General features: G+C 44.2%; 2 protein-coding genes across 4 annotated transcripts; both read left to right on the top strand.

Annotated features, from left to right (window-relative positions):
* Positions 1 to 16268, top strand: LOC109884552 (Fc receptor-like protein 5). 3 transcript variants are annotated; one of them, XR_004209547.1, is made up of 14 exons: positions 1 to 157; positions 801 to 879; positions 1873 to 3464; positions 3793 to 5531; positions 5739 to 5765; positions 8297 to 8578; positions 8891 to 9202; positions 9775 to 10047; positions 11367 to 11687; positions 12259 to 12369; positions 12517 to 12556; positions 12829 to 12897; positions 13600 to 14520; positions 15097 to 16268. XR_004209547.1 is itself a non-coding variant. In XM_031821919.1 (13 exons), the coding sequence occupies exons 4-13, from the start codon at positions 5492 to 5494 to the stop codon at positions 13618 to 13620; spliced, it is 1551 nt and encodes a 516-aa protein (XP_031677779.1). In that variant the 5' UTR covers positions 1 to 157; positions 801 to 879; positions 1873 to 3464; positions 3793 to 5491; the 3' UTR covers positions 13621 to 14613. The 3 variants fall into 3 exon arrangements, 1 of the variants encoding a protein (XP_031677779.1); XR_004209548.1 differs by having other exon boundaries at positions 12829 to 12952; positions 15097 to 15614; XM_031821919.1 differs by lacking the exon at positions 15097 to 16268 and having other exon boundaries at positions 12829 to 12952; positions 13600 to 14613.
* On the top strand, positions 14622 to 18709 carry LOC116373373 (sperm acrosomal protein FSA-ACR.1-like). Its single transcript, XM_031821908.1, has 2 exons — positions 14622 to 14885; positions 18675 to 18709. The coding sequence occupies exons 1-2, from the start codon at positions 14636 to 14638 to the stop codon at positions 18707 to 18709; spliced, it is 285 nt and encodes a 94-aa protein (XP_031677768.1). The 5' UTR covers positions 14622 to 14635.
* The last annotated feature ends 318 nt before the right edge of the window (positions 18710 to 19027 follow it).

The raw sequence follows: 19027 nt of genomic DNA, 5'->3' as shown, positions 1-19027 counted from the left end.
GTTCGAACCTTCCTCCAGCTGTGGTCCGTTCGTGGGCAGCGCTACAGTGTTTTAATGTAAACAGCTGTGTGTGTGGACAGTCTACCAGGACCGGCCCAGTCCACTCTGAGATACTGTCCTCAGAGGCCTTTGTCCTGCCGCTGATACTGGCGCAGATGTAGGGGTGATATAGATCATACACACATACACACACACCGGACCTGTCCACCCAACTGAGTACTGGCGCAGATGTAGGTGATAAGAGATCTACACACACACCGGCCTGCCACCTACTGAGACTCGGCGGCAGATGTAGGGTGATATAGATCATACACACACACTGGCCTGACACCCACTGATACTACTGGCGCAGATGTAGGTGATCTAGATCATATACACACATACACACACACATACCCACACACCGCCTGCCACCCCATGATACTGGCGCAGATGTAGGTGATATAGATCATACACACATACACACACACCGGCCTGCCACCTACTGATACTGGCGCAGATGTAGGTGATATAGATCATACATACACACACACCGGCCTGCCACCCACTGATACTGGTGCAAGATGTAGGTGATATAGATCATATACACATACACACACATACACACACACACATACACACACACCGGCCTGCCACCCGCTGATACTGGCTCAGAGGTGCAATAGGTGAAATAGAACCTGACTCCTCTCATAGATACTGTTTCTTCCAGGTCATAGAAATAAAATGAATAGAACATGACACGTTCCTGTTGCCATGGATGTAAATGTTACAGATTTTATATCATCTTACCATTTTCCCAGTGTTGTCCTGACCTCCTTTGAGTCGCGGAGGAGAGCCAATGGAAAAGCCATCGAGAGACTGAAGGACATGCTGGTGATGGTAGGTTACCTACTGATAACAGTATTAGTTAAGCCTAATCCAGCTGCTGAAGATAGGTTTGTGTCTTCATAGTAAGAAAGTTCAAATAGTGCAATACATTCATTCTCTCTCGCTCTCTCTCTCTCCTCTCTCTCCTCTGTCTCTCTCTCTCTCTCTCTCTGTCTCTCTCTCTGTCTCTCTCTCTGTCTCTCTCTTGTCTCTCTCTCTCTCTCTTCTCTCTCTCTCTTCTCTCTCTCTCTCTCTCTCTCTCTCTCCTCTCTCTCTCTCTCTCTCTCTCTCCTCTCTCTCTTTCTCTTTTTCTCTCTCTCTTTCTCTTTTTTTCTCCTCTCTCTCTCTTTCTCTTTTCTCTTTCTCTCTCTCCTCTCTCTCTCTCTCTCTCTCTCTCTCTCTCTCTCTCTCTCTCTCTCTCTCTCTCTCTCTCTCTCTCTTTCTCTTTTTCTCTCTCTCTTTCTCTTTTTCTCTCTCTCTTTCTCTTTTTTCTCTCTCTCTCTCTCTCTCTCTCTCTCTCTCTCTCTCTCTCTCTCTCTCTCTCTCTCTCTCTCCTTTTCTCTCTCTCTCTCTCTTTTTCTCTCTCTCTCTCTCTTTTTCTCTCTCTCTCTCTCTCTCTCTCCTCTCTCTCTCCTCTCTCTCTCTCTCTCTCTCTCTCTCTCTCTCTCTCTTTTTCTCTCCTCTCTCTCTCTCTCTCTCCTCTCTCTCTCTCTCTCTCTCTCTCTCTCTCTCTCTCTCTCTCTCTCTCTCTCTCTCTCTCTCTCTCTCTTCTCTCTCTCTCTTTTTCTCTCTCTCTCTCTCTTTTTCTCTCTCTCTCTCTCTCCCTCTCTCTCTCTCTCTCTCTCTCTCTCTCTCTCTCTCTCTCTCTTCTTTTTTCTCTTTCTCTCACTCTCTCTCTCTCTCTCTCTCTCTCACTCTCTCTCTCTCTCTCTCTCTCTCTCTCTCTCTCTCTCTCTCTCTCTCTTTCTTTCTCTGTCTCTCTCTTTCTCTGTTTTGCTCCCCCAGAGCACCTCAGATAAGCATTTTCTGCTGAAGCAGCACACTCTCTCACTCAGACGCCAGAAGAAAACCTTCAAGGCGCCCACCACTGTTTCAGGCACTAGAGAGGGCAGCCCTACCACCATGAAAGACCCCTCAGCAGGCATCGGAGAGGACAGCCATATCGCTCAACTGAAGGACCCCTCTGCATAGCCTACAGGCAATGACAGCCCATCATAAAGATAGATAGAGGACTCTAGTGCCCAAAAGCCAGTTTTAGCATGTGCAGTGACATTCGGGACTTTCACCATTCCAAAGTAGTCAACTGAGTGGAACTACCTATGGTTTAAGGATCACATGATTCCATCCAGGTCATCAGGAGGGTTCAACCAATGAATTATACTCGTGAGGAAACATTCCATAACTGCAGGTAGCTGTAAATGGCCAACCTTGGCTTTATACCTGTTCAAACAACACACTCCAGGTGGCAGGATGCACCCTTTCAGTTTGTTTACCAACTCATAGAAGTAGTAGAAGAAGAAAATGAACTAGTTCGAAATGAAGATTTCCTCAATGGCTCTTCCCATGCTCCCACAGACGCTCTATTGGGACAGATGCAATGTTGTGTTCTCTAACTATCTCTATGCAGCCCATAGAGTTAGAAATAGAGCCCACCACCTATCATTGTGCCAAATGCACCCTCTATCCAACTCTATGGAGCAGACAGCCAAATGGCACCCTATTCCATATTTAGCGCACAAAAGTAGTAGCAGATTGTGACCTTTGAGCTTTTTGTCACTCCCTAACATTCAGTGTTTATTGCTCTGGGCTGTACCTAAATGTCATATACAGTATTAACAACAACAAGTAGTCAGTTACAGAACTTGTGTTACTGTAGTGATGTGTTTCGTGGCTATGATGCAGTTTGTAAAAGCTCAATTCTCAGGTATGTTGTATGATCGGGGATGATGTTGCTATATAGGCTGTACTTGTAAACAGGACAGAGTACTACTAAGGACAGAGTACTACTAAGGACAGAGTACTACTCATGTGTACTGTTATAATACTGATGTGTTTAATGGTTTTATATATACAGTGGGGAGAACAAGTATTTGATATACTGCCGATTTTGCAGGTTTTCCTACTTACAAAGCATGTAGAGGTCTGTAATTTTTTTAATCATAGGTACACTTCAACTGTGAGAGACGGAATCTAAAACAAAAATCCAGAAAATCACATTGTATGATTTGTATGTAATTAATTTGCATTTTATTGCTCACATATGAAGTGTAACTATGATAAAACATTACAGACCTCTACATGCTTTGTAAGTAGGAAAACCTGCAAAATCGGCAGTGTATCAAATACTTGTTCTCCCCACTGTATATGTAAAAGCTCTTACTATGAAGTAGATGTTGTTTCTGCAACAGCTTGAGTTTTTTTTAAATATATTTTTTAAATATTTGATCAAATACTGTTTTTAAATGTGAACTTCTATGAATGCAGTTTTAAAAGAGCTTCTATTAAAAGGCTGTGTTGTTACGTCATTCACTGTTCTGTTGTTGTTTTCTCAGATCCCTGGTTCCTTGTGTCGTCCATTCATAACTTAACCTTATTAGGTTAGTAGTCATAGTGTTGTCTAGATGGACAGTATAGTTGTAGTAGGTTAGTAGTGACAGTGTGATGTCTAGATGGACAGTATAGTTGTAGTAGGTTAGTAGTCATAGTGTTGTCTAGATGGACAGTATAGTTGTAGTAGGTTAGTAGTCATAGTGTGTTGTCTAGATGGACAGTATAGTTGTAGTAGGTTAGTAGTCATAGTGTGTTGTCTAGATGGACAGTATAGTTGTAGTAGGTTAGTAGTCATAGTGTTGTCTAGATGGACAGTATAGTTGTAGTAGGTTAGTAGTCATAGTGTTGTCTAGATGGACAGTATAGTTGTAGTAGGTTAGTAGTCATAGTGTTGTCTAGATGGACAGTATAGTTGTAGTAGGTTAGTAGTGACAGTGTGATGTCTAGATGGACAGTATAGTTGTAGTAGGTTAGTAGTCATAGTGTGTTGTCTAGATGGACAGTATAGTTGTAGTAGGTTAGTAGTCATAGTGTTGTCTAGATGGACAGTATAGTTGTAGTAGGTTAGTAGTCATAGTGTTGTCTAGATGGACAGTATAGTTGTAGTAGGTTTAGTAGTCATAGTGTTGTCTAGATGGACAGTATAGTTGTAGTAGGTTAGTAGTCATAGTGTTGTCTAGATGGACAGTATAGTTGTAGTAGGTTTAGTAGTCATAGTGTTGTCTAGATGGACAGTATAGTTGTAGTAGGTTTAGTAGTCATAGTGTTGTCTAGATGGACAGTATAGTTGTAGTAGGTTAGTAGTCATAGTGTTGTCTAGATGGACAGTATAGTTGTAGTAGGTTAGTAGTGACAGTGTGATGTCTAGATGGACAGTATAGTTGTAGTAGGTTAGTAGTCATAGTGTTGTCTAGATGGACAGTATAGTTGTAGTAGGTTAGTAGTCATAGTGTGTTGTCTAGATGGACAGTATAGTTGTAGTAGGTTAGTAGTCATAGTGTGTTGTCTAGATGGACAGTATAGTTGTAGTAGGTTAGTAGTCATAGTGTTGTCTAGATGGACAGTATAGTTGTAGTAGGTTAGTAGTCATAGTGTTGTCTAGATGGACAGTATAGTTGTAGTAGGTTAGTAGTCATAGTGTTGTCTAGATGGACAGTATAGTTGTAGTAGGTTAGTAGTGACAGTGTGATGTCTAGATGGACAGTATAGTTGTAGTAGGTTAGTAGTCATAGTGTGTTGTCTAGATGGACAGTATAGTTGTAGTAGGTTAGTAGTCATAGTGTTGTCTAGATGGACAGTATAGTTGTAGTAGGTTAGTAGTCATAGTGTTGTCTAGATGGACAGTATAGTTGTAGTAGGTTTAGTAGTCATAGTGTTGTCTAGATGGACAGTATAGTTGTAGTAGGTTAGTAGTCATAGTGTTGTCTAGATGGACAGTATAGTTGTAGTAGGTTTAGTAGTCATAGTGTTGTCTAGATGGACAGTATAGTTGTAGTAGGTTAGTAGTCATAGTGTTGTCTAGATGGACAGTATAGTTGTAGTAGGTTAGTAGTCATAGTGTTGTCTAGATGGACAGTATAGTTGTAGCAGGTTAGTAGTCATAGTGTTGTCTAGATGGACAGTATAGTTGTAGTAGGTTAGTAGTCATAGTGTTGTCTAGATGGACAGTATAGTTGTAGTAGGTTAGTAGTCATAGTGTTGTCTAGATGGACAGTATAGTTGTAGTAGGTTAGTAGTCATAGTGTTGTCTAGATGGACAGTATAGTTGTAGTAGTTTAGTAGTCATAGTGTTGTCTAGATGGACAGTATAGTTGTAGTAGGTTAGTAGTCATAGTGTTGTCTAGATGGACAGTAAAGTTGAAAGTTTTTGATGAGAGACGCACATACTCAAGTTATCTCCCTCTAGCATGTGGTGGACCGTGCAACACCCTGACACACACACACACACACACACACACACACACACACACACACACACACACACACACACACACACACACACACACACACACACACACACACACACATGACACTTATACAGACAGCATGCTACGGATGAACACTGAGCCTGAGTATGAAGAAAAAACGAGAATTATGTTTATTGCCTGTTTTAGGTGAGTCAGTGAAACAATTTTGTATTCATTTTTTTTCAACAAAGTTATACCCTGTCCCCAGATCTGCTTGTGGCTCTTACCGACTCCATTGCTGTCATTGTCAAGCCAATGATGGCAATGCCATAAGGAGACTAGGACCCAGGCTAACAGAGTAAAGTTGACAAGTGTCCTGTACTAAGGTATTTCTGTTGGTTTGTTCTCTTCCAGTTGTGGCCTGTCTAGTGTCCATAATGGGTATGTATTCATATTGTTCCGGGTTTCTGTTTTCCAATTACATTCAATTAAAAGTTGCATCTCACAAATTTATTTTTTTATTTTATTTTATTTCACCTTTATTTAACCAGGTAGGCTAGTTGAGAACAAGTTCTCATTTGCAACTGCGACCTGGCCAAGATAAAGCATAGCAGTGTGAGCATACAACAAAGAGTTACACATGGAGTAAACAATTAACAAGTCAATAACACAGTAGAAAACGAAGGGGGGGTCTATATACAATGTGTGCAAAAGGCATGAGGAGGTAGGCAAATAATTAAAATTTTGCAGATTAACACTGGAGTGATAAAAGATCAGATGGTCATGTACAGGTAGAGATATTGGTGTGCAGAAGAGCAGAGAAGTAAATAAATAAAAACAGTACGGGGATGAGGTAGGTGAAAAGGGTGGGCTATTTACCAATAGACTATGTACAGCTGCAGCGATCGGTTAGCTGCTCAGATAGCTGATGTTTGAAGTTGGTGAGGGAGATAAAAGTCTCCAACTTCAGCGATTTTTGCAATTCGTTCCAGTCACAGGCAGCAGAGTACTGGAACGAAAGGCGGCCAAATGAGGTGTTGGCTTTAGGGATGATCAGTGAGATACACCTGCTGGAGCGCGTGCTACGGATGGGTGTTGCCATCGTGACCAGTGAGCTGAGATAAGGCGGAGCTTTACCTAGCATAGACTTGTAGATGACCTGGAGCCAGTGGGTCTGGCGACGAATATGTAGCGAGGGCCAGCCGACTAGAGCATACAAGTCGCAGTGGTGGGTAGTATAAGGTGCTTTAGTGACAAAACGGATGGCACTGTGATAGACTGCATCCAGTTTGCTGAGTAGAGTGTTGGAAGCCATTTTGTAGATGACATCGCCGAAGTCGAGGATCGGTAGGATAGTCAGTTTTACTAGGGTAAGCTTGGCGGCTTGAGTGAAGGAGGCTTTGTTGCGGAATAGAAAGCCGACTCTTGATTTGATTTTCGATTGGAGATGTTTGATATGAGTCTGGAAGGAGAGTTTGCAGTCTAGCCAGACACCTAGGTACTTATAGACGTCCACATATTCTAGGTCGGAACCATCCAGGGTGGTGATGCTAGTCGGGCATGCAGGTGCAGGCAGCGACCGGTTGAAAAGCATGCATTTGGTTTTACTAGCGTTTAAGAGCAGTTGGAGGCCACGGAAGGAGTGTTGTATGGCATTGAAGCTTGTTTGGAGGTTAGATAGCACAGTGTCCAAAGACGGGCCGAAAGTATATAGAATGGTGTCGTCTGCGTAGAGGTGGATCAGTGGATCAGGGAATCGCTCGCAGCAAGAGCAACATCATTGATATACACAGAGAAAAGAGTCGGCCCGAGAATTGAACCCTGTGGCACCCCCATAGAGACTGCCAGAGGACCGGACAGCATGCCCTCCGATTTGACACACTGAACTCTGTCTGCAAAGTAATTGGTGAACCAGGCAAGGCAGTCATCCGAAAAAACCGAGGCTACTGAGTCTGCCGATAAGAATATGGTGATTGACAGAGTCGAAAGCCTTGGCAAGGTCGATGAAGACGGCTGCACAGTACTGTCTTTTATCGATGGCGGTTATGATGTCGTTTAGTACCTTGAGTGTGGCTGAGGTGCACCCATGACCGGCTCGGAAACCAGATTGCACAGCGGAGAAGGTACGGTGGGATTCGAGATGGTCAGTGACCTGTTTGTTGACTTGGCTTTCGAAGACCTTAGATAGGCAGGGCAGGATGGATATAGGTCTGTAACAGTTTGGGTCCAGGGTGTCTCCCCCTTTGAAGAGGGGGATGACTGCGGCAGCTTTCCAATCCTTGGGGATCTCAGACGAGATGAAAGAGAGGTTGAACAGGCTGGTAATAGGGGTTGCGACAATGGTGGCAGATAGTTTCAGAAATAGAGGGTCCAGATTGTCAAGCCCAGCTGATTTGTACGGGTCCAGGTTTTGCAGCTCTTTCAGAACATCTGCTATCTGGATTTGGGTAAAGGAGAACCTGGAGAGGCTTGGGCGAGGAGCTGCGGGGGGGGCGGAGCTGTTGGCCGAGGTTGAAGTAGCCAGGCGGAAGGCATGGCCAGCCGTTGAGAAATGACTCTTATCACAGTCTATTATATCCTCCATATGGTTGAATGAGAAAATGTCCCATTGTGAGTTTCACAGCCACACTAAACTCTCCAACTGCTTGACAGCAATGTTCTAAAGATCCTAAACAAATGTAAAACCATGTTTCAGAGCTCTGGGCTGAAGTTTCCTCTAGGTACAGATCTAGGATCTGCTTCCCCAACCCTACCCTTAGCCATTAAGGACATACAAAACTGACCCGAGATCAGCATCTTGAGGCTACTTCAAATCAAATCAAATCAAATGTATTTATATAGCCCTTCGTACATCAGCTGATATCTCAAAGTGCTGTACAGAAACCCAGCCTAAAACCCCAAACAGCAAGCAATGCAGGTGTAGAAGCACGGTGGCTAGGAAAAACTCCCTTCAACCTACTCCCTCTCTGCAGGTGGTTCATCTCTCTCTAGCCCTATTCTGATTGGTCCAGACAAGGCCTACCTGAACTCCAAGGTAGTGTTCCAATGTAGGTCACCTGGGTCTCCTCCACCAAACACATATGAGCTCCTGAAGGACGGCAACCACCTGGTCGCCACGAGCAACGACCTCCAAGACGACCAATCGGCTACGTTCTTCCTGAAGATCTCTGTGACGTCAGAAGGATCGTACCACTGCAGGGTGACGGCAGGTGGAAACATGGGCCTCAGTGGAACAGTCCGCCTGCAAGTAGTGAGTGAGTAGAAGGGTGTGTGTGTGTGTGTGTGTGTGTGTGTGTGTGTGTGTGTGTGTGTGTGTGTGTGTGTGTGTGTGTGTGTGTGTGTCTGTGTGTGTGTGTGTGTGTGTGTGGTAGAGCTGTTTCAGTGGAATCGATCATTTCACAGCTAAATGCTTTCACCCATCCCCTTCGTCCATCCTCCTCTCCTCCATCCTCCTCTCCTCCATCCTCCTCTCCTCCATCCTCCTCTCTTCCATCCTCCTCTCCTCCATCCTCCTCTCCTCCATCCTCCTCTCCTCCTCTCCTCTCCTCTCCTCCACCCCACCTCAGTCCCTGTCTCAGGCACTATGGTGACCTCTGACCCTGATCCTCCCATTCTCTACGAGGGGTTGAGGCTCACTCTCACCTGTGATGTCACCAAGGGCTCCCACCTCTCCTACACCTGGTTCTACAACAGACAGGAAGTGACATCATCTCCAACCTCACCTTTGACCCCGCTTCTGCTTTGGCCGGTGGGGAACACGCTGGTGGTGGAGAGGGTCACAGCAAAGCATGCTGGGAATTATTCGTGCATTGCCGGGACCAGGATGCAGACCAACAGCAGGTTCTCCAGCAGCAGAGAGGTCACGGTTAGGGTCAAAGGTACAACTGCAGAGGTTAAAAGTCGAAGGTTAAGTCACAACCACAACCGTACTGGACCTGGGGAATGGCGATCACAGAGACTATTTACACAGAGAACCTATAACATGTCAAACGTTCTGCTCCCATTTAACCCTGTCTCTTCCTTTCCCTTTATCTCCCTCCTTTCTCTCTGCCCTCCTTTCTCTCTGCCCTCCTTTCTCTCTTCCTTTCCCTTTCTCTCCCTCCTTTCTCTCTGCCCTCCTTTCTCTCTTCCTTTCCCTTTCTCTCCCTCCTTTCTCTCTGCCCTCCTTTCTCTCTGCCCTCCTTTCTCTCTGCCGTCCTTTCTCTCTGCCCTCCTTTCTCTCTGCCGTCCTTTCTCTCTGCCCTCCTTTCTCTCTGCCCTCCTTTCTCTCTGCCCTCCTTTCTCTCTCTCTCTTCCTTTCCCTTTCTCACCCTCCTTTCTCTCCCCCCTATTTCTGTCCCCCTCTGTCTCTTTCCTTCTTTCTCTCTGCCCTACTATCTCTCTCTCTCTCTCTCTCTCTCTCTCTCTCTCTCTCTCTCTCTCTCTCTCTTTATCTCTCTCTCTCCCTCAGCCTATCTCTCCGTACCCCAGATATCCTTCACCATCTCCAAAGAGGGTTCGAGTTTCTGCGGCAATGTGACCTGCATGTCATCAAGGGGAACCCCTCCCGTGACCTTCTACCTCTTCCTTGACGACAAGGAGGTGGGTTCCGACGTGGCAACGGAGTCGCTGGTTGCCTGGTTCCCTGTTGCCATGGTTCCCGGGCGTGACATGGGCACGGTGCGGTGTACAGTGGAGAGTGATGCACAGAGACTGACCAGCAGACCCCTCACTCTGGTAGTGGGTACGGGCTAAACCTATGTGTGTGTGTGTATGTGTGTATTGTAGTATTCTATGTGTTTCCTGCATGTGTTTATGTCATGATAGCTGTATGAGTGTTGACTGTGTTTATGTCCTGATAGCTGTATGAATGTTGACTGTTTTTATGTCATGATAGCTGTATGAGTGTTGACTGTGGCCATCCCTCCCTCGCTCTCCCCCCTCCCATCCCTTCCTCCTTCTCATTCCTCTCTCTCTCTCCCCCTTCCCACCCCTTCCTCCTTCTCATTCCTCTCTCTCTCCCCCCTTCGCATCCCTTCCTCCTTCGCATTCCTCTCTCCCCCCTTCCCATCCCTTCCTCCTTCTCATTCCTCTCTCTCCCCCCTTCCCATCCCTTCCTCCTTCTCATTCCTCTCTCTCTCCCCCCTTCCCATCCCTTCCTCCTTCTCATTCCTCTCTCTCCCCCTTCCCATCCCTTCCTCCTACTCATTCCTCTCTCTCTCCCCCTTCCCATCCCTTCCTCCTTCTCATTCCTCTCTCCCCCCTTCCCATCCCTTCCTCCTTCGCATCCCTTCCTCCTTCTCATTCCTCTCTCGCTCCCCCTTCCCATCCCTTCCTCCTTCTCATTCCTCTCTCTCCACCCTTCCCATCCCTTCCTCCTTCCCTCCGCCTCTACCCCTTCCCATCCCTTCCTCCTTCTCATTCCTCCCTCCCTCCGCCTCTTCCCCTTCCTCCTTCGCATCCCTTCCTTCCTCCTTCTCATTCCTCCCTCCCTCCCCCTTCCCATCCCTTCCTCCTTCTCATTCCTCCCTCCCTCCCTCCGCCTCTTCACCTTACTCCTTCGCATCCCTTCCTTCCTCCTTCTCATTCCTCCCTCCCTCCCTCCCCCTTCCCATCCCTTCCTCCTTCGCATCCCTTCCTCCCCCTTCCCATCCCTTCCTCCTTCTCATTCATCTCTTCCCCTTCCCATCCCTTCCTCCTTCTCATTCATCTCTTCCCCTTCCCATCCCTTCCTCCTTCTCATTCATCTCTTCCCCTTCCCATCCCTTCCTCCTTCTCATTCATCTCTTCCCCTTCCCATCCCTTCCTCCTTCTCATTCCTCTCTTCCCCTTCCCATCCCTTCCTCCTTCTCATTCCTCTCTTCCCCTTCCCATCCCTTCCTCCTTCTCATTCCTCTCTTCCCCTTCCCATCCCTTCCTCCTTCTCATTCCTCTCTTCCCCTTCCCATCCCTTCCTCCTTCTCCTTCCTCTCTCTCCCCCCTTCCCATCCCTTCCTCCTTCTCATTCCTCCCTCCCTCCCCCCTTCCCATCCCTTCCTCCTTCTCCTTCCTCCCTCCCTCCAGTCCCAGTAGGAGGCTCACCAAAGGTGGATGTGGAGTACCTTTACAGGGTTGATTCCAAGATGGCCGCCGCTCGTCTCCAATGCCTCCTGAGCCTCGGGACATTCCCTTTCTTCTCCTGGTCCCTCAACGGCTCCCTCCTCCTTCACCCCTCCGAGGGAGACTCCTCTCACCCCTCTCACGCCCTGGCGGACGGAGGGCGCACCCTATTCCTCACCGAGATCACCCTAGAGGACTCTGGGTATTATCGGTGCAGGGCAAGGGACAGTTATGACGTAACGTCCGCTTGGGTGGAAAGCCAACCTGTCCTTGTGCAGGTCACAGGTGAGTTAGGATGTGTCCCAAATGAGGGAGAATTAGTCACCCATAGGCCATAGTCAAAAGTAGTGCGCCAAATGGGGAATAGGGTTCCATTTGGGAAGCACCCTAAATGATAACAATTTGTTTAACTGTATTAACTTTATGCATGCTAACGAGTCGACAGGTGAGTTAGGTTGAAACTTTACAGGTGAGTTAGGTTGAAACTTTACAGGTGAGTTAGGTTGAAACTTTACAGGTGAGTTGGGTTGAAACTTTACAGGTGAGTTAGGTTGAAACTTTACAGGTGAATTAGGTTGAAACTTTACAGGTGAGTTAGGTTGAAACTTTACAGGGGAGTTGGGTTGAAACTTTACAGGTGAGTTAGGTTGAAACTTTACAGGTAAATTAGGTTGAAACTTTACAGGGGAGTTAGGTTGAAACTTTACAGGTGAATTAGGTTGAAACTTTACAGGTGAGTTAGGTTGAAACTTTACAGGGGAGTTAGGTTGAAACTTTACAGGTGAGTTAGGTTGAAACTTTACAGGTGAGTTGGTTGTGGTGACCTCTCTCTCCCGTCTCATCTCTGTCCATACAGAAGTTGCCACGACAACCATAGAGGTCATGGCCATAGTATTCTGCTGTTTCCTCATGCTGACCCTGGCAGGGGGTGTGGCCTGTGTGATGTGGATGCTCAACCGCCAACGAGGTGGGTGTGTGTTCAGAATATGGTCATTGTTCTTAAATGTGTCACTCTCAGTCTTTCATTCTCTCTCTCTCTCTCTCTCTCTCTCTCTCTCTGTCTCTCTCTCTCTCTCTCTCTCTCTCTCTCTCTCTCTCTCTCTCTCTCTCTCAGACGTTGTGGCAAGCAGCGAGCAGAGAGCGAGAGCAGCAAAGTGAGTCCTGTATTTATTTGAGTCTATTGTTGGCCTACAGTGTTTTGAAACTATCCAGTTTAATTCAACCCAACTATGATCCCTTCCAAAACCTCCTTGTACTGTCTCAGATTAGTGTCCTTGCCCTTACAAACATCTCTCTCTCTCTTTCTCTCTCTCTTTCTGTCTGTCTGTCTCTGTCTTTCTGTCTGTCTCTCTCTCTTTTTTCTGTCTGTCTGCCTGTCTGTCTCTCTCTCTCTCGCTCTCTGTCTCTTTAATGTCTCCCCCTTCAGTGAAAGACGATTCAGCGAACATTTCTGCATCATTCCAGATCCACTTCCTCTGTCTGACATCACTACCAGGTCAGGGGTCAAGCAAGTGGACACTTCCTGTGTTGACAGTGACGTTGAGAATCAGGTAGAGTTGATGACGCATTTAAAACAACTGAGAGCTAGGAAATCAGAACTCTGAAATCTCCGACTTCCGACTTCATTGCATTCAAAACAACTGGGAGCTCGGAACTCAGAACTCTGAAATCTCCGACTTCATTATATTTAAAACAACTGAGAGCTCGGAACTCAGAACTCTGAAATCTCCGACTTCATTACATTTAAAACAACTGAGAGCTCGGGAACTCAGAACTCTGAAATCTCCGACTTCCGACTTCATTACATTCAAAACAACTGGGAGCTCGGAACTCAGAACTCTGAAATCTCCGACTTCGTTACATTCAAAACAACCGGGAACCCGGAAGAAAACGAGCTCTATTTGAAAAGTATATTTGAAAGGTCATCCAACACCAAATTCCATCTCGGGAACTCTGGCCTCTTTCTTGTGCTCCGACTTTCCGACCTGAAGATCACTGACGTCATGATTTGACCTCATATTTTTCAGGGTTCCCAGTTGTTTTGAATGCAGCAATAGTACAGCCAATATACTACTGATATTAGGTGCATGATTTTGAATCTAGACTCCAGAATAATCCAGTGCAGAACAAAGACACTGACAAATGTCCATAAAGTATATCACTTTTTTGTGTATATAACTGTTCTTTCTCTTTTCAGACCCTTGAGATCACAATATAACCGACGTGATGAAATAAAACCCAACCTAAGACCGACGAGTTCCTCACAAAATAATCCTTCAATGTCATTTTATCCAACAAACTATTATAACATTTTTTTCAAACACTTCATCCCATTTTTCAGATTGAAGTGTTATATTTTCAAAACTCTCACAACAAAACTCAAAACTCCTATTGATTGCAGTACTCGCGGGGGTAATACACTCGACCACTGCTACTCTAACTTCCGTGATCCATACAAAGCCGTTCCCCGCCACCCCTTCGGCAAATCCGACCACGGCGCCATCTTGCTCCTACCGTCTTATAGGTAGAAACTCAAACAGGATGTACCAGTGACTAGAACCATTCAACGCTGGTCTGACCAATCGGAATCCATTCTTCAAGATTGTTTGATCACGCAGACTGGGATGTGTTCCGGTCAGCCTCAGAGAACAACATCGATCTATACGCTGACTCTGTGAGTGAGTTTATAAGGAAGTGCATTGGAGATGTTGTACCCACTGTGCCTATTAAAACCTTCCCTAACCAGAAACCGTGGATGGATAGCGGCATTCGTGCAAAACTGAAAGCGCGAACCACCACATTTAACCACAGAAAGAGGTCTGGGAATAAGACTGAATATGAAGAATGTAGTTATTCCCTCCGCAAGGCAATCAAACGAGCGAAATGCCGGTACAGGGACGAAGATGAGTTGCAATTCAACGGCTCAGACATAAGACGTGTGTGGCAGGGCCTACAGGAAATCAAGGACTACAAAAAGAAAACCAGCTCTGTCACGGACACCGACGTCATTCTTCCAGACAAACTAAACACCTTCTTTGCCCGCTTTGAGGATATACAGTGCCAACGTTGAAGCCCGCTATCAAGGACTGAGCCCGCCCTTTCCTTCTCGGTGGCCGACGTGAGTAAAACATTTAAACGTGTTAACCCTGCTGGCCCAGACGGCATCCTTAGCCACGTCCTCAGAGCATGTGTCCTCAGAGCATGTGTCCTCAGGGCACGTGTCCTCAGAGCACATGTCCTCAGAGCATGTGTCCTCAGAGCATGTGTCCTCAGAGCATGTGTCCTCAGAGCATGTGTCCTCAGAGCATGTGTCCTCAGGGCACGTGTCCTCAGAGCACGTGTCCTCAGAGCACGTGTCCTCAGAGCACATGTCCTCAGAGCACGTGTCCTCAGAGCATGTGTCCTCAGAGCATGTGTCCTCAGGGCACGTGTCCTCAGAGCATGTGTCCTCAGAGCATGTGTCCTCAGAGCATGTGTCCTCAGAGCATGTGTCCTCAGGGCACGTGTCCTCAGAGCACGTGTCCTCAGAGCATGTGTCCTCAGAGCATGTGTCCTCAGAGCATGTGTCCTCAGAGCACGTGTCCTCAGAGCACGTGTCCTCAGAGCACGTGTCCTCAGAGCACGTGTCCTCAGAGCATGCGCAGACTAGCTGGCTGGTGTGTTTACTGACATATTCAATTGCTCCCTGTCCCAGTCTGCTGTCCCCACATGCTTCAAGATGGCCACCATTGTTCCTGTGCCCAAGAAGGCAAAGATAACTGAACTAAATGACTACTGCTCCGTAGCACTTACTTCTGTCATCATGACGTGCTGAGAGACTAGTCAAGGATCATATCACCTCCACCTTACCTGTCACCCTAGACCCAATTCAGTTTGCATACCACCCCAATAGGTCCACAGACGATGCAATCGCCATCACACTGCACACTGCCCTGTCCCATCTGAACAAGAGGAACACCTATGTAAGAATGCTGTTCATTGACTACAGCTCAGCATTCAACACCATAGAACCATTCAAGCTCATCATCTCTGCCGCTCGGCTATCGCTCATCCACATATTTATATGTGCATATTCTCATTCAACCCTTTTTTGTATTAGGTAGTTGTTTGGGAATTGTTAGATTACTTGTTAGATATTACTGCACAAGCATTTCGCATTAACATCTGCTAACCATGTGTATGTGACCAATAAAATTGGATTTGATTTATACAGTACATGTGTCAGTCTTACAGTTTCATTCTCCTTGTACAGTACATATGTCAGTTTTACAGTTTCATTATCCTTGTACAGTACATATGTCAGTCTTAATGTTTCATTATCCTTGTACAGTACATGTGTCAGTCTTAATGTTTCATTATCCTTGTACAGTACATATGTCAGTCTTACAGTTTCATTATCCTTGTACAGTACATATGTACAACCCAGGTATAAATATATTGTAATGTACAACCCAGGTATACATATATTGTAATGTACAACCCAGGTATACATATATTGTAATGTACAACCCAGGTATATATTGTAATGTACAACCCAGGTATAAATATATTGTAATGTACAACCCAGGTATACATATATTGTAATGTACAACCCAGGTATATATTGTAATGTACAACCCAGGTATAAATATATTGTAATGTACAACCCAGGTATAAATATATTGTAATGTACAACCCAGGTATATATTGTAATGTACAACCCAGGTATTTCAGCAGTGCGTTGTACAGCACAGTGTAATTCCGAATGGAAGCACTTTCAGTGACTCTCCACGTTGTCCAATTGAAGCACCCTGGATGATGTAGTATTTACAGACACATACATATAGTATTTGATTTTAAATTCCAACATAAATTGATGTGAATTGATACATTTATGTACATTCATTTTACAGTGTTCAGCAGTTGAAACTATATAGGTAAGCTAAGCACGTCTCCATTTTGGTTCAGCAGTTATAAAACTATATAGGTAAGCTAAGCACTTCTCCATTTTGGTTCAGTAGTTATAAAACTATATAGGTAAGCTAAGCACTTCTCCATTTTGGTTCAGCAGTTATGAAACTATATAGGTAAGCTAAGCACTTCTCCATTTTGGTTCAGCAGTTATGAAACTATATAGGTAAGCTAAGCACTTCTCCATTTTGGTTCAGTAGTTATAAAACTATATAGGTAAGCTAAGCACTACTCCATTTTGGTTCAGCAGTTATAAAACTATATAGGTAAGCTAAGCACGTCTCCATTTTGGTTCAGTAGTTATAAAACTATTTAGGTAAGCTAAGCACTACTCCATTTTGGTTCAGCAGTTATAAAACTATATAGGTAAGCTAAGCACTTCTCCATTTTGGTTCAGCAGTTATGAAACTATATAGGTAAGCTAAGCACTACTCCATTTTGGTTCAGTAGTTATGAAACTATACAGGTAAGCTAAGCACTTCTCCATTTTGGTTCAGTAGTTATAAAACTATATAGGTAAGCTAAGCACTACTCCATTTTGGTTCAGTAGTTATAAAACTATATAGGTAAGCTAAGCACTACTCCATTTTGGTTCAGTAGTTATGAAACTATATAGGTAAGCTAAGCACTACTCCATTTTGGTTCAGTAGTTATGAAACTATATAGGTAAGCTAAGCACTACTCCATTTTGGTTCAGTAGTTATAAAACTATATAGGTAAGCTAAGCACTACTCCATTTTGGTTCAGTAGTTATAAAACTATATAGGTAAGCTAAGCACTACTCCATTTTGGTTCAGTAGTTATGAAACTATATAGGTAAGCTAAGCACTACTCCATTTTGGTTCAGTAGTTATAAAACTATATAGGTAAGCTAAGCACTACTCCATTTTGGTTCAGTAGTTATGAAACTATATAGGTAAGCTAAGCACTTCTCCATTTTGGTTCAGTAGTTATAAAACTATATAGGTAAGCTAAGCACTACTCCATTTTGGTTCAGTAGTTATGAAACTATATAGGTAAGCTAAGCACGTCTCCATTTTGGTTCAGCAGTTATAAAACTATATAGGTAAGCTAAGCACTACTCCATTTTGGTTCAGTAGTTATGAAACTATATAGGTAAGCTAAGCACTACTCCATTTTGGTTCAGTAGTTATAAAACTATATAGGTAAGCTAAGCACTACTCCATTTTGGTTCAGTAGTTATGAAACTATATAGGTAAGCTAAGCACTTCTCCATTTTGGTTCAGTAGTTATAAAACTATATAGGTAAGCTAAGCACTACTCCATTTTGGTTCAGTAGTTATGAAACTATATAGGTAAGCTAAGCACGTCTCCATTTTGGTTCAGCAGTTATAAAACTATATAGGTAAGCTAAGCACTACTCCATTTTGGTTCAGTAGTTATGAAACTATATAGGTAAGCTAAGCACGTCTCCATTTTGGTTCAGCAGTTGAAACTATATAGGTAAGCTAAGCACTACTCCATTTTGGTTCAGCAGTTGAAACTATATAGGTAAGCTAAGCACGTCTCCATTTTGGTTCAGCAGTTGAAACTATATAGGTAAGCTAAGCACTACTCCATTTTGGTTCAGCAGTTATAAAACTATATAGGTAAGCTAAGCACTACTCCATTTTGGTTCAGTAGTTATGAAACTATATAGGTAAGCTAAGCACTACTCCATTTTGGTTCAGTAGTTATAAAACTATATAGGTAAGCTAAGCACTACTCCATTTTGGTTCAGTAGTTATGAAACTATATAGGTAAGCTAAGCACTACTCCATTTTGGTTCAGTAGTTATAAAACTATATAGGTAAGCTAAGCACTTCTCCATTTTGGTTCAGCAGTTATAAAACTATATAGGTAAGCTAAGCACTTCTCCATTTTGGTTCAGTAGTTATAAAACTATATAGGTAAGCTAAGCACTACTCCATTTTGGTTCAGCAGTTGAAACTATATAGGTAAGCTAAGCACTACTCCATTTTGGTTCAGCAGTTGAAACTATATAGGTAAGCTAAGCACGTCTCCATTTTGGTTCAGCAGTTGAAACTATATAGGTAAGCTAAGCACTACTCCATTTTGGTTCAGCAGTTATAAAACTATATAGGTAAGCTAAGCACGTCTCCATTTTGGTTCAGTAGTTATCCGTTTTGAGCTGTTTGATTAAGCGATAGACAAATGTATTGTTGACAAGTGACAAGAAAATCATATCAAAAGTAAAGTGAATATTGCATTTTGAAAGGCAGATACTGGAATACTTGAATATGTGTGCAAATTGAAAGAGTGATTTGGTGCAGTGAACACGTGACTGTGAATTTGTTGTAGTACTCAGTCAGAGTTTTGACCACGTGACGTTTTGATGATCTGTTTAGAGTCTAAGAGTTGTGAAAATGCACCACATACTTGTGTAAATGCACCACATACTTGTGAAAATGCACCGTATACTTGTGAAGATGCACCGTATACTTGTGAAAATGCACCGTATACTTGTGAAAATGCACCGTATACTTGTGAAAATGCACCGTATACTTGTGAAAATGCACCGTATACTTGTGAAAATGCACCGTATACTTGTGAAAATGCACCACATACTTGTGAAAATGCACCACATACTTGTGAAAATGCACCACATACTTGTGAAAATGCACCACATACTTGTGAAAATGCACCACATACTT

This window comes from Oncorhynchus kisutch, unplaced genomic scaffold, assembly GCF_002021735.2.
Source record: "Oncorhynchus kisutch isolate 150728-3 unplaced genomic scaffold, Okis_V2 scaffold4032, whole genome shotgun sequence".
Classification (NCBI taxonomy): Eukaryota; Metazoa; Chordata; class Actinopteri; order Salmoniformes; family Salmonidae; genus Oncorhynchus; species Oncorhynchus kisutch.
This window is presented reverse-complemented; position numbering and strand designations above follow the sequence as displayed.